Below are 15,905 nucleotides of genomic sequence, written 5' to 3' on the forward strand. Positions count from 1 at the left end.
GGTGGTGATACTGTCAGGATCCCTGAAATGGTCCCTGGAATGGGACTGAAAGCTTTTTACACTGGTGACCCACATTATGAACTAGTTAGTCAGCTGCTTCCCATTTTACAACTGCAAATTTATTTCTATGTCAAAGCAAATCTGGAAGAATAACCCTGTTTGCAATGACCTGAAAATCCACTGCCTCATCTATCATTGCAGATCTGTTTTTAGACAAAAACACACACATTTAGGGACAAGAAACTTAATGGGAATTCAGTATCTTAATTTCTTCTTTTAAGAGCTACGTCCTTGGAAAAAGTTGTCTCTTCAGTGTGTCTTTTCCTCAAGCTTATCTTCTGCACAAGGACAAGAGCACACACAGAATCTAGGCAACATTAAGTCCAGTTTAGTAAGACTGAAATATCAAAGCTGAATAAACTCCACGTGGAAATTAATTGAAAACCCAGTAGTTATAACTGCCAGATGAGTGGTGGAAATTAAGTATGGGAGGTACTGAGATGCAATCTGACTGCTTGATTCTACTGGTGCCCAAAACAAAAATAACACCCACAAAAACCCCACAAGCAAAACCAACAACCAAATAAAAGTTTTCAGCTATTCTGAATCCACACCAAAATCAGTTCTTTTGCATAAAATTAGAGATAAATGCGTCAAAACAGAGAAAAAAAATTAACATTTTACCCTGCTGAGCTCAGACCCAAGACGTGCCACATCAGAAGCAGTATCTGAAACAAAAGCTCATTTCTTCCTCTTGCTCCTATATGCTATAAGTAAGCTTCAATTACTCTAATTGCAGCATCTCCTCCTGTGCTAATTCATATCATAGTGAAACCACCTCTTGTGCAGCACTAAGCCAGGGTTTACAATCACTCTCATGATTAGTAATTGCTATAGCTCCTCAAATATAAGAACCACTGCTCTGACAAGCAAAGTCAAACAGCTTCTTGTTCATTCACTTGAAAAGGAGCAAAAATGAAAGGAGTGTAGTGTCTCACTCCTTGGCTTCCCCAAAGTGACTGAAAAGCAGGACCATACTGAACTCAGCAGAAAGGAAGGAAGCCATCATTAGTTTGGGATGTTACATTTTCAGCATGAAACGGGGCAAACAGGGACAAAATTTACTGTTGGGTGAGCAGTGTGGCACTGTGCCCACAGGGAGTTTTTGTAGTTGAGGTTTGTTTGTGATGTTCTTTGCACAATGTGTGAAGATGACAATAGAAGGAGAGTCTGGTAAAGAGCTTGGGCTGGATTGGTGAGCCCCTTGTATTCATCCATGGACATGTTTCATTACTGGGGCTATTTCAAGGCAAAAATCCTGCCTAAGTATCAATTTGGGAATGTAGGTACAGCACTAACAGATGCATAATGCCAAAGCTGTGGAGGTCTGCAGAGAGGCTGCAGATCAATTTTCTGTTTGAATTGGAGACTGGTGATACAGAACATGGATCAAAAAAATTTAATTCTTTAACAAAGTATAGGAGATTGGTTTTCTGAAGGAGGGACAGCAGCACAATATTGTTTCTATCTCATTAGGAAGAAACCTCGTATCTTATACTCTTCCCTTGCCTTAAATAATGGTCCAGCACCTATTTCTCCCAGAAACAAAACCTCCTTCACCTTCTCCATTCCAATGCACACTGAAAGGGAAAAGGTACAAATGTATAGACATTCCCTATTTTTTCTTATTTTCCTCAGTGCTTCTTATTTCCAGAGAAAACTGGGGGAACACTGAAAACCCCCCTTATTATTATTAAAAATACCTCAGTCCTTTCTCAAAAGCTGTATTTAATTGGGTTTTCAGAATTTAGCATGTGGCCAATTCCTTCTAAGAACCCAGGTTATTTTAAAAATATGTATTGGTCCATGATACATGCAGAAGCGTTCAGGGAAAGGGGTAATGTGGTAGCAGAAGAGATCATATGACAACTTGCATTTTAGACTTGGATCTTCTCTTGGTGTCTCCCCAGGTTTCTTTCTGACACTTTTAGTACCATGCAAAACTTATGTGCATGCAAAATACAAACTTAGGAACAAAAACCTGAAAATGCTGCCACAGAAGCCAGAAGTTTGCAGGAATAAGCTACAAACACTTGCCTAGCCAGGACAGTTCATCTCCTTTCAGTCCTATTGGTTAAAAAAATAAATGATAAGCATAATACTGTTTAATTTCTCCCCTAACACCCCCTCAAAAAAAAAAAAAAAATCTCAGATCTCTTCTTTAAAGAATGTTACCATGCCTGGCAGTAATTCTAGAGTAATATTTGAGCTGGCATTGAGTGTCATAAACATTTGAAGATGCTACTGTAAAAGCTCTGTGGTTTGTCTCAGATAAATCTCAGGAACAAGCTCCACAGAGGCCAGCCAGGAGAGGGCTTGGGATGAGCTGATCACTCTATGGCAACTAGACCTTGCCAACATTTCCTTACAAAATATCCCAGCCTTGCTGTGCACACCACATTTCAGGCAGTTTACTTCATCAGTGCCATCAAATACTGCATTCTTCCTGCTCCTATATATACAAGCTCTACAAGGACAATATGTTGACCAAATGAATGGAATTATTTTAGGAATTATATATAGGTATAGGATCAAAGCATTTTCTTAAAGCTGCAAAAAAAGGAGCTTGTTTCAAAACATCAGTTAGGAGAGAAAAACCATGAAAGAGATCCCTGGGGCTTGGTAGGAGACAAAACTGAATTACAGTCTCAAAACCTTACAGTTTGGACAAGCTAATATTTGCATGGTTTAACTTGGGAAGCTGCTCCTGTATCAAAGAGGCAGTGCACTGACCCAGCAGAGCACAAGTTTTAAAGCCCCAGGGCAGCAGCATTAGCCAGCTTTGCAGAAAGCAATTACTGCTCCCCACCATCCTGTTTGGAGGCTGGTGGAGAACCAGGCTCGACTGTCCTGGCTTTCCATTTGTGCTGCACCCTGCAATACAGCTACTGAGAACCACATGAGGCTTCTCATATCTGCTTGCACCACTCCACACAAGAAAAAAATAGACTTATTTTCATTCCATTGGCCAAATTGGAAATTGGAATTTGGAAATTTGTCCAAATCTCTCGAGTTTGTCAGCTCCAAGAATATTACCACTGTCAGTGATTAGAAGAGTCACATCAGGACAGCACTGCAGCCTGATGCTTTTGAGAACACCCTGTAGGAACTTTTTAAAAAGGAAACAAGCCTCACTTCATGCCTTCTGAACTTTATTTCATGAGCATGGATTCATGTTCAGGAAGAAAGCATGCATTTATATTGACATTTTAGTAATTTCCCATTGTGAAAAATAATGAGGTTTTCTCTAGATAGATGATTTAAGCAGTAGGAGTATTCTCTGAAAAAGTTTTTCAAGTTTATTTTATGTTCATCAGGATTATCTTTTAGAGTTGCTAATTTTTGCTTATCTTCTTGGAAAAAGAATCTCTGTCATTACAGCTGCTGTAAGACTGACCTAATAACAAAATGTCCCAGAGCTCCACAAAATGAGTCTCCATTCTCAGTGTGAGTGCAACAGGAGGCCAGAGCATATGCAGAGAATGGACTCATGTCTGTGAAGAACTCAATTCCCACTTCCAGTGTAAACCAACAGCATCTCCCAGATCCCAGCAGTGTTTGAGCAATCCATCATTGACAGAGGTCACTGCCAAGCCCTGCAGACAGGAGCATCACCTCTGCTGAACTTTCAGTTTGCTCACTGTCTCAACAGTGACTCACAGATGATTTAAAAATCTTCCTTTTCAGGAGAGTGCTCAGAGTGTGTTTGGTTTTTCCCCTTTCCTTTTGTTGGGGGAGGCAGGAGAGTTCTTTCCTGAGCTGTCTTATCCAGGAGCTCTGCAATAACCCTGCTTTCACAAACAACTGAGGCACAGTACACTGCTTTGGTTTATAGAGTGGATTTTATAAAGACATCTTAGAGAAAAGAACACCAAATCTGAGAGGGAAATGAATCTGGCCCTGAGAAAACGGCTCCAAGCAACACAGTTTGCTTCCCAGCAAATTCAGGCTTAATGCTCATGAATTATTAAATTACCACATTGGCGAGAAGCCCTGGGGGAGGATTACAGAGCTTACAGTAAGACTGTTACTGCAAACACTGGGTTCCCATGGAAACAGAAAATAGTGAAAATAACTACCTGCCATTTCTCTTGCCACATTCAAGGGAAAACCACCAAAATGTTAAAGTGTTATTGAGGCTTGCAGGGGAAAGGGAGCTAAGCACCAATTACACTCTCCCTGGCTTCTCATGACTCTGCCACACTTGAACATTTGACACCAACATGAGGATTTTTCTGTTATTTCCATCATGAAAGGTATATATTTTTATTCCTGAAAGGAATTCTGTCAATTAGGAAAAGAAAAGAAAAGAAAAGAAAAGAAAAGAAAAGAAAAGAAAAGAAAAGAAAAGAAAAGAAAAGAAAAGAAAAGAAAAGAAAAGAAAAGAAAAGAAAAGAAAAGAAAAGAAAAGAAAAGAAAAGAAAAGAAAAGAAAAGAGAAAAGGACTTCAGTCATCTAGTGGTATTCCCCAGTGATGGTGAGGAAAACTTTAGAGGGAACATTTCTAATTTTGGATTACATGTATTTTGTAGAATAAGGATTTTATCACCATCTCTGCCCTGGAAGAAGCTAATGGTTCTGAGGTCTGATACAGCAGCTGTCACATTTAATTCTTACTCCACAAGAGCTTTGCACATGGCAATTTCTGTCAGGAACACAGAACAGGCTTTTGAGGGGAAATTCTGCCACAGAAATCGAGCTCCAGGGTAATGACAGGATTCCATACACTGGGCCTTCCTACAGACAGAAAATTACTTGGAAGTGCTTTCTCTGAGCTCACTCACACATTTAAACAACACAGATTTCCCTGCTGCCCCTCAAGTGAGCAGAATTTCTTCCAGCTGTGTGTGTTTATGACATATTGCCATTCCTCCTAGAAAAGGGAAGAAATTTCAATGTCTGCATCGATTTCTCATTCAACTCATTGATTTCTTCCTGTTAACAACTAAAAAATCAAAATAACCTTGCAGAAAGCTCTATATCCCTGCCTACTTGTATGCCATATTTGACCCCTAACCCAAAAAGCCCCCACTTGTGGGGAAAGGAGGATGGTGGTGGTAAAGGACACAAAATAAGGTAGATATTTGTAAAAGCTCCTGCTTTGGAATAGCTACATATTAATAATTCCATAGGAAGTGGGAGAAAGAGTAATTTTGTAGAAAATAATGAACATCTTTAATAATACCACTTACATCTCTTACAGCAACTTTCATATACCAATCCAGACAGCAGCAGTTTCTTCTGCATACTATTAACAAGACAGAGAATAAACAGGAAAACCAAGCAAGTGCAGATTCCAGAGAGAGATCCAGGAATGAAAGTCAGCTGAAGCAACCAATGGAGAAAATGAAAATGCACCACTTCTCTTGTGTTATTTTCTAAAAATCTACTCACCACAAAACCTTATAAAATACTCTACAGGTTTTGTCTTCAGTGATGACAAAACTTGTGCTTTTCAGAAGTTCTAGATTCTGTCAGAAAGGCTCTTTATCCCAGCTGTTTGTGTGCAGCAGACTTCAGAGACACACAGACCTTCCATGGTCACTGCAGTGACCAGAACAAGCCCATGGCTGTGGGTACCAATATTCCTTAATGTTTGCTGAGGTTTTGGGAAATTCACCTTGAGCAGGATGAAAAACTCATGCTGCTACCATTACTATTGCAATGAATTATCTATTACACAAAACTCAGACAAATACTCCCCTTGAAATACTAAAGCCACACAACACTGAAATGCAGGAGGAGCTGATGGAGGATTAGCTACCCTAACAGATCATATTGCTAAAAGACAGGTAAAAATTGAAAGATGGGCTTCTTTCATGACTAAGAAATAAAAAAAACCCTCGTTTGTCGGTAAGGTTAATCCCTGGGAAAATTTTCTGAATATTAAAGAAATAATTCTGAGTGATACAAAGTTATTTTTTCCCAGCAGACAAATCATTATACTGACAGCAAATGAGATAACTTTTCTATTTTAAAATAGCTAAGCTATTAAAAACATAACAAAAGGAAAATTTAGCACATATTCACAATTAAAATGAAAATACAATTTTCTACTTCCTTACATAGCAACTGGCAATAAAGGAACAGGATAATATTTTAAAGCAATTAACTGGGGATAAATGCCCACACACTGTCCCAGCACTCCCAGAGCCATTACTTGAGAGAGAAACAATACAGAAAAAGGATCTTCAGGTCAGTGCCATATCCTGGAAGAGAATGCAGTCAGACTGGTTTGACACTGTTTTTACTGTGCATCCTTCCACATTAATTAACAATTTCTCTTTCAGCTATTCAACTTCAACCATATTTATCTACTCAGTGATCCTTCTTTCCTTTTTCTGACCTTATTAATGCCAGTCCTACTCTTTTTTATTTCACCTGTCCCCTTCTCTCCACTCCCAGCTGCCAGACCTCCCTCTGCCCAAGCAGAGTCTGGTGTGTAGAACGTGTACAAATTCTACAGCCCTGGCTTGGGCAAGCAGGGCTGCTCTGTGCAGCAGATCCTGCATTAAGAATGCTGATCCTGCACATCAGAGCTCTGAGAGGACTCAAACCCCTTCTCGGACAGGACTTGTGGGAAATTTGCCATTGCATTTCACAAATTGGCTCAGTGTTTCAAATGGAAACTCCTGAGAGTGGTAATTGTCTGCATTAGCAAGTGCTACATGAAAATTATTCAAGATGGCATGTGTAAGCACAATGTAATTTTAGCTACACTGTTCCTGCTAACATTTTTTAGCAGATGATATACATTCCTATTGACAGTTTAGAAGTAAAAAAAAAAAAACAAAAACATGGCTAAATGATGATGAGAACCATGGAGCTAAGGGCCATCATTAAATCCAAACAGAGATGAGGGGTTCTTGTCAAATGTGTCAAGGTAACCTTCAGCAGCTTGGTACAGATTTGTATCCTGACGTCTGAACCAGGAATACTTTGTCTCAGAAACTCCTACTACAGAAAGAGTGAAAACCAAATCCCCTGCAAATGCATCATTTCTAAATTCAGTGTTTCCAATGGTGCATTTCATTCTACTCTACCTAAACACTGGCACAAACATTTTCTTTTTACAGTACCCTGGCCACTCAAGTGCAGTATCATGACTTCTACAGGACCAGGTTGTACAAGTGAGTAGCAACTTGAGAAAACTTCTAACACTCACACACTAGTTAAACCAAGCCCAGTTTGGTCATGCCCCAGAAGTTTACTTGTTTACAAGGACACATTTAAATTGATAACAATGTTCTCTAATATTTTTATCTCTTTAGTATCTTGAACTATTTACACATTTGTCTGCTGATTTTTATCACAGAAAATAGTTTGGTTGGAAAATGTCCCAAGATTCAGAGGTGAGTTACAAATGGGAAATCATTATCTCCATCACCTCTGCAGTTACCACTAAGCCCCACTGCAGAGCAGTACTAACAGCCAAACATTGCCACTGAACATTTGACTCAGCCTTGAAAAATAGGGGCAGATGATTTTATGTCAGATGACTTTTGAGCAGCTAAATCCAACCCTCCTGCTGTAGACCCAGAGCATTTTTTCAGTCCATAATTATGTTTCCAAACCATGTTTCTCTCCAGAGAACTGCTTTGTCAATGGTGCTAAATCCTGAAGACAAGACTTGGGACAGACTGTACTGCTCACATTCTCCCCATCATCCACCCACAAACTGAGAACATTTCCACAAAAAACATCTTTCCGTATCACCTATTAGCAAGAGCTTTAAAGAGCAAGCTTATGTTTTTTTCTCATTTTGGCTACTGCTTTTCAATTTTAACACTGAAATGGATGTTTCCCAATCAAATTTCCACCCTGTGTTGCAGTGGTTACAATCCTGTCTCACCCCAAAGATGTGACAGATATTTAAAACAGAACTGCAGAGAACACCTGGTCTCTCAACAAGAAGTTTGAACATTTTCTGTATGAGAATGCCCACATGGACTCCCATCAGCACCACCAGGGCAACTCTGCACATGTCCCAAACCCTCAGTCAGAGGAGTTGTCTCTATAAAGGGAATGGCAAAGGCTCAGTAATGAGGAGGCAGGGGGAAGAGTTACCAGCAGAAATATGCACAACACCATTTTCCATGCATAATTACAGCTAAGGCCCCCAGATCTTCAAATTCAATCACATTCAGAGTTTCTCTTTTGTTCTATTCACTCTCCATAATTAAGGATATTTCTAGAGGACAAGAAAATCTTAAATCCCAGTGGTGTGTAAAATAGGGTAACTGGTTGAAGATGCAGGCAGAATGAAAAACATTTACATGCTTAAATATAAACTTTATAAAGAAAAAATAAGACAGAAATTTATTTATCCTTTTCCATACTCAAAAGGCTGAGACAACTAGGATTGTTCAGCCTGGAAAAGAGAAGGCTTCAGGGTAACCTCATTGCCCCTTCCAAGAACTTGAAGGGAGCCTACAGGAAAGATGCAGGGAGACTCATTACAAGGGCTGGAGTGAGAGGACAAGGGGAAATGGCTTCATACTGAGAGTGGGTTTAGATGAGATGTCAGGAATAAATTCTCCCCTGTGTGAGTAGGAAAGCCTGGCACAGATCACCCAGAGCAGCTGTGGCTGCCCCTGGATCCCTGGCAGTGCCCAAGGCCAGGCTGGGTGGGGTTGGAGCAGCCTGGGACAGTGGAAGGTGTCCCTGCCATGGCAGGGTGCCTTTAAGGTCCCTTCCAACCCAAACCATTCTGGCATTTTACAACATGATAAGCTTGAGTGGACTTATAAGTGAACTTATCAAGCTTATTTCCAGAAAAAAACCTGCTATCATACTTCTGAATGTGTTATTTTTTAAAGTTGTGCATAATTCCATCCATTTCTAAGAAAAGAAGAGTTATTATATAGGTATCTACACCTTGCTGCTTTACTGAATTTATTTTCACCCATCAAAATCATGCTAAAAATGTCAAAAAATGTAAATATATCTCTTATTTATTGGATCTTTCTAGCACAAATAATAATGCACCCCTTTGTCTACCAGTTTCCCTTAGAGCAGTTTCACCTAGCCTGTATCTTTTTATTTTATCAAGTTTAATACTTTTCTGTTGAGGCAGGAGGTGCATTCCCATATAACAGAACAAAATTAGTCAGCTCCATTGTGATTTGTGCTTGACAAATCTATGTTGACTTTTGCTTACCATTTTCTTAGCTTCTTAGTGCTAACAAGTAGTTTATTTGTTCCTCAACTTTTCACATTTGTCATCGGATTGCAGTTGACCTTCTTAGGGAGATTGAGGCAAAACAGCCATTAAATACTGCAGCTATCTTGGAAACATCTGCTCATGGCTTAATGTCCCCTTTAATCTCTTCACTTATTTCTTGATTTGAAAAAAAAGGGTTTTTTTGCTGGTAAAGCATTATAGAATTATTTTTTTCCTTGATGCCCTTTGGTAGTTGTGTTTTTCCTACAAGTTTCTGTCTCTTCCCATCCCTGTTTGTGCAATTTAATTTATGCTTTTTTATACTGCTATCCCAACTCCATTTCACCACAGAACATGAGACAGACTTTCTGTTGTTCCCATATATTTAATTTTTCCTTCACACTGAAACAATTTGCTTTTGTGCTTTTCATCAGTGTCATGGAGAAGCAGACAACTCTCAAATCTCTTTGCTCCATATCAGTTTACCAATCTCTGATCTTTATTGACACCTTCCTTACTGAGTTCACCATCTTTACAGTAACATTTTCTTTGCTGCCTTTCTGATGTTACTCTCAACTCAGTCATCTCAAGGTATGTCTCACAACGGGGTATAATCACTGGCTATAATCCAAACTGGATCAATTATCACATCATTTTTCAGTAACTTCTACTTAGCAAACAAACTAAGGTATTAAAGATGAGTCACAAAGTTGCTAGACTAGTGGCTTTTGTATGTAGGAAAAAAAGAAATCCCAAATACTTTAAAACAGACAAACTTGAATCCCTTTTTATATGAGCCCTCTATTTACTTATAAGTATTACTTTTTATATTTCTGTCAGACTAAAAATTAAGTAACTTTTTCCCTGTGTTTACCTCTAGGTTTGACCCCTCTGATGGCAATGCTGTTATTCCTGCTGTCTATAGATTCCAACTCTCATCCTTTGTCTGCTCCTCCTTTGCTGACATCCATTAAATGAATATTTTTGTATTCAGAACCTGGGAATCATCTCAGATGGAGTTTCAGCTGCTGCTCCAACCTTCTGATTGCTAATCCACACCTGGTGGCTGTTACTTCAGCCCTTGAAAAACACTGGAACTTTCAGCAATTCTTCACTTAACCTGCCTGGGAAATAACTCTTGGCACCAGCAGGTTCAGGGAGGTTTCTAATCCAGCACATGTCCAAGGCAGTAATGCTGAAAGCCACTCAGCCTCCAGCATGAGCTGCTTGGGTAAGAAATTTATCAACCTCCAAACCATTTCAGAAGTCAATTTGTCCCTTTCATTTAGAATGCAGTGTGCAGAAGTCTTGCCTGGGTTTTTTACCTTAATGTACTATTTCTCGAGAGGAAAGAAAATGTTTTAAAGTAGATATAAAAACATCATTCTAAATTTGTAGCAATTTTTTTGGTCTGTTTTCTGGTTTTTTGTCCAAAACAGAGCTCAGCCTCATTACACATTTCTTTCCCAACATTCTTTGGGATGTAAGAAAATGTAGAAATTATGATGTTTTCACCACAGCAGACCACTGATGCTTAATGCAAAGAGCTAAGTAATAACAAATGTTTGCACAAAAAAAGCATTAGTATATATATTTAAATTTGCCTGAATCACTCTTTGTGCTTTTTCTCATTATAACTATAATTTCCTTTTTTTTTTTTAATCACTGGCAAAACCTTTTCCTTAAGGTTCTCCACTCAGTGTTTACATACAAACTGCAGCCCAAGATAATCATCTCCTTTCAAAGCAATTTCTGCTGGCAGCAGCTTGTCTGTCCCTTCCCCTTCCTGGCAGCTTTTCTCATCTAAATTATTTAATATTTTATTCCTTTGCAGTAGAAACTAGTTTGGTATATTTTTTTTGGTTTGGTTTTCCATTTTCACCTTTCCCTCTTAATTTTCTGGTAATACTCTCAAGAGAGGAATTATAGGGACATCCTAACCTACATCAACTGGAGTTTCCAAAGAGCTGCAAAGATGGGAAGGGTGTGGGGAGAAGCCTTATGAGGAGCAGCTGAGGGACCTTGATTGTTCAGCCTGGAGGAGACTCAGAGGAGACCTCACTGGGCCTTGAGCATCCTCCCAAGGGGCAGAGGAGGGGAGGGTACCAATCTCTGCTCTCTGTGCCCAGGGACAGCAGGGAAGAGCTGTCAGGAAAGGTTTAAGCTGGATATCAGGAAACACCATTGACTCGTAAGAGCTTTTTAATATTCCCTCAATTTTTAGTGGGATGTACTCTGAAGAGATACAAAACTGAGAAGAAAGAACATGATGTGGCTCTTCCCTTACTTCAAAACAAATCTAAATTGAATTGCTGAAAATTAGGAGACTTTTGACTATGGCAGCAAGTGACTGTCAGGACGTGCTTTTGCCAAAACTCAGAGCACAAACATGGTGTTCTTCAGATCAGACCAAACTGAACTTGCTAAACTTCCAAAACACAAAATATATACTGCAATGCTCCTCTACATACTCTGATATTTTCAAAACACGTGCTTGTAAGAGAAAAAGCCAGCCCATCTCATGTTTGCTAACACTGGCACCAATTAGTTCAATAAACCGAGGGCACAGGTATAGAGATGTTGAGAGCAATATAGTGGTGAGAAAAAGGTATTTTGTGACAGGCCTGGAAGGCAAGGAGTGGAGGAGAGTTACAGAGGCACAGAGCAGTCCCTTCTCAAACCAGCCTCACAGCCTGACCCTGTCATTATTTGTACTTCTTAACCAACAGTCCTAAGCAGGAAGCTACAAGAAAAAAATCAAGACCTTTAGTAATGTCTGCAGGCAAAGTCAGAAAACTAAAAAATTCAGCCATTCTGTGCCTCTAATGCTTCACTAAATTTCCTATGCAAAGAACAGCACTTCTGATATTCCCAAGTAAAGATTGCAGGGCCAGCAGTGCATGATTTACCAGCTTTGTCCTTCCCACAAGAAGGACACGTGTTTATCTCCAGTATATTTGCTCTGCTCACAACTCTTTTCTTAGGAAGCTTTTTAGCTGTTTGACAAATTCCTACCTGATCTGTTTGCCTTCCCGGACATCATACAAAGAAAAAAAGACATCTGTGTCCTCTCCAATGGTGTTGTAGGTGAAGCTTTTCAGGCTGAGGAAGAAGTGATGAGGCACTGGCATCCGACAGGCTTCTCCGTGCCGCTGGCGGATTGTGTCCACCTGATGGAAACCAGGGAGAGCCATTGGCACTTCAGATATTCTGTATGCTTCTAGATATTCTGTGCACTTTTATATATTCTATATACTTTTGTATTTTCTATACCTCTAGATATTATTCTAAATAAAGTACACCTGACCAACTTGACCATTTTATCTGAGAACCTGCTCTCCTCTCGCCGTCAAGTAAAAGTTTAATCTCAAATATATTCTGCCTCAGAGATAGGTGCTAGATTGAGCTTTCTGCCTCTATTTTTAACACTTCTAATTTGAATAGATTGATGAAACTGTGATAGCCAAGTAGATTCAAAATAAATGGCTTATGCATTGGAAATCTGATTTTATCAAATAAACCAAGTCAATCTTATTTCTTGATTTTGCCTTGATTCTGGTACTGAAAATGAATTATAAGACTGGTACTGGGGTGGTTCCTGATGATTTCCATTTAAAACAGATGGACTTCAAAGCATTTTTAGTAACATTTATTACTTTTTTTTTTTTTGAGCAGCTGCAATTCACCTATAGAGGTCATTCATGTGGCCAGTAGGATGAAGGCAGTGACTGTCCCCCTGTACTGGGCACTGCTGAGGCCACACCTTGAATCCTGGGGTTTGGGCTCTCACTCCAAGGAAGAACTGAGGTGATGGAGCCTCTCCAGGGAAGGGTACAGAGCTGGGAAGGGGTCTGGAGCACATGTCAGATGAGGAGCAGCTGAGGGAGCAGAGGGGATCAGCCTGGAGAAGAGGAGGCTCAGAAGGGACCTTATTGCCCTGGGCAGCTCCCTGAGAGGAGGTTGTAGCCAGGTGGGGTTGGTCTCTTCTCTCAAGGATCAAACACCAGGATAAGAGAAATGGTCTCAGGTTGTGCCAGGGAGGTTTAGATTGGATATCAGGGAAAATTTCTTCACTGAAAGGGTTGTCAAGCACTGGAATGGGCTGCCCAGGGAAGTGGTGGAGTGACCATCCTTGGAGGATTTAAAGGATGTGTAGATGTGCCATTCAGGGACAGCTTAGTGGTAGGCTTGGCAGTGCTGAGGTAACATTTGGATTTAATCTTAAGGGCATTTTCCACTCACAAACAATCTATGACTTAGAATGGATGAGGAGGATAGTTTGTCCTGCAGGTATAAAAAAACTTAACAAGGGTTGATAACATGAGCAATCTATCAAGCCAAACAGTAGAAAGGTTTGCATTTTGACTCAACATATCAAGACCTATTTACAGCAGTGAATGCTGAGGTGGCCAAAGAAAAAAGAGTAGAAGCAAACGTATGCTTTCAGTTTTTACAACCCTTTACACATCCATTCATCAGGTTGTGTTAATATCCTAAGTTCCCTCTCCTCTGAATGCATAGACAGGTGCAGTCTAACAAAAACAATCTTCACATTTCCAGACTTACAATTCAGATTTGTACTGGTTTAAAAGGAATTTTGTTCTGGACTTTAAATTAAATCCAAGGAAATCCTCACTCTTTAAAGATAGGCACCTGTGGAAGCACAGATCTCTGTACAGATCAAAGCCAGATTCCATGACCAGACTGGATTACATCAGTACAGAAAGGATGTGCAGGAGCCACTAAACCATATGTTAGCAGAGAGGTAGAGAGGAGAGTCACAGGGGCAGAGAGAGGCTTTTGATCTCACCACACAATTGTATCTTATAAGAACAACAGTGACAAGCTCAGGAAACCTAAACTGAATTTGAAGAAGGACCTTAGTGACTAAAATACTTGGGAATCTTCTGAGGAAGTGTTCTATGGGCAAGGATTTACCCAGTAATCTCCATCATACCTTTACCCACATTACCAAGAACTTAAAGACAACAGAAAATTCAGAGGTGGAAAGTATTTACCTGTGATGTGCTCTGCTGGACACTGTGTCTACTTGACAAATGCTGTGGAGACACAAAATAGTAAAATTGAATCCTTTTTCAAAGTAAGAAATATTTACATTATATTATGTAGCATTAGAGCAGAAATTCTAAAATACTACTTTGAAAATTATTACCAACTTTTCATGCCTTTTTTCACAGTTTATCATCACTTACAAGACCACTTGCTTTCCTAAAGGCTTTTCTCAGTTAAGCCATTGCTTTATCTGACTATTTGAATTTACAGGGACTATTTACCTTAGCTTTTAAAGTAAATGGCTGTCACAAGTTAGACAGAATTTCAGAAAGAAATGCTATTACAGTGTTGGAAAATTTCATTATTCTGTATAATCTCTGTCTTCTCTTGCAAAATAGGAAGACACCTCACCACTAATCCTCATCTTCTGGTATATTGTCTGTGGAAAGATGCATTTGTTAAAAAACACAGGCATCTAGAAAGAAAGATAGATTTTAGACATTGCTAAAAATTTTTGCTCTAATAAGAATATGAAATCCTGAAAATTGGTTAAAGACTCTTCTACAATTTCAGCTGCCCAACACATGTAAAGAAGAATCAGTATGAAGTGCTACATGTCTAAAAACTCAGAGGATGCTGCTGTATTTAAAGCCTTTTATGCTAGAAGGAGATGTTATAATCAGAAAATGGACTGTGAGACTCACTGAAGCCATTTAATCTCCAAAGGGAGATTTAAATACTAATCTAAATTGAAAAGGTTTCAGAGAGCTTTAAAAAAAATCATTAATGATTCTGTCATGCCTCTCCCTGCTCATCATCTTAATATTAACATTTGAAACTGAAATATTAACATTGACACTGCCACACATTATTAAATACTCTCTTCATTCACCCCACCTCCCTCCTATTAGAAACCACTTAGACTCCACATCAAAATTAGCAGATGTGCTGGCAAACATGAAGCTTCAATGGAGGTGAAATAAAAGATTATCCACAAAATGTACTTGGCAATACTCTTCAACAACTACGCCGTCTCTCACACAAAACACAAATAAGTATTTTTACCACAAGAGGAGAGGTAAGAATAAACCAAGGAGATGCTGGGGTGCTGAAGGGGCTGCCAGAAGAGCTCACTGAGCCACTTGCAATCCCTCACCAGCATTGGCCCAGCTGGCCAAGGATCCCCCTGTATTTGGCACTGCTGACGCCACATCTCAAACCCTGTGCTCAGTTTTTGGCCCCTCGCTACTGGATTGGCTATTAAGGAAAATGTTGTCACCCAAGGTGCTGTCAAGCACTGGGACAGGCTGCCCAGGGCAGTGCTGGAGTCCCATCCCCAGTGTAACTTTGCCACCTGGGGACAGCTGTTGGTGGGGCCATGGCAGTGCTGGGGGAATCATTGAGCTCTATGACCTTAAAGATCTTCTCCAACCTAAACAATCCTGTGATTTTAAATGGCATATTTTGACATCTGTTTACATTCACAGTTATAAAAATGTCCTCTTCCACACTCTCAGTAGAAAAATAATGATCTCCAGCTCCATTGTTTGTGTAACTATTTCATCATCCTCTGAATGTTAAAAGCCTTCAAGTTGGCTGAGTTGCCTATTTAATCTTTTTATCACCTGCAACCACTCAGAATCAGCTGGCATAGAAAAGACCAGTTATT

The 15,905-nt window shown here is 39.6% G+C and overlaps 1 protein-coding gene across 12 annotated transcripts in view; it reads right to left on the reverse strand.

Annotated features, from left to right (window-relative positions):
• The window catches only part of DOCK3 (dedicator of cytokinesis 3), a 188,122-nt gene that overhangs the window by 95,634 nt on the left and 76,583 nt on the right, over window positions 1-15,905 (reverse strand). For all 12 annotated transcript variants that reach the window (XM_079317228.1, XM_079317220.1, XM_079317224.1 and 9 more), the window contains 2 exons: window positions 14,242-14,283; window positions 12,239-12,393 (listed from right to left, as the gene is read on the reverse strand). In XM_079317228.1, the coding sequence (XP_079173354.1) occupies window positions 12,239-12,393; window positions 14,242-14,283 (197 nt within the window). The remainder of the gene's footprint in view (window positions 1-12,238; window positions 12,394-14,241; window positions 14,284-15,905) is intronic.

Source organism: Erithacus rubecula (genome assembly GCF_903797595.1).
Source record: "Erithacus rubecula genome assembly, chromosome: 13".
Taxonomy (NCBI): Eukaryota; Metazoa; Chordata; class Aves; order Passeriformes; family Muscicapidae; genus Erithacus; species Erithacus rubecula.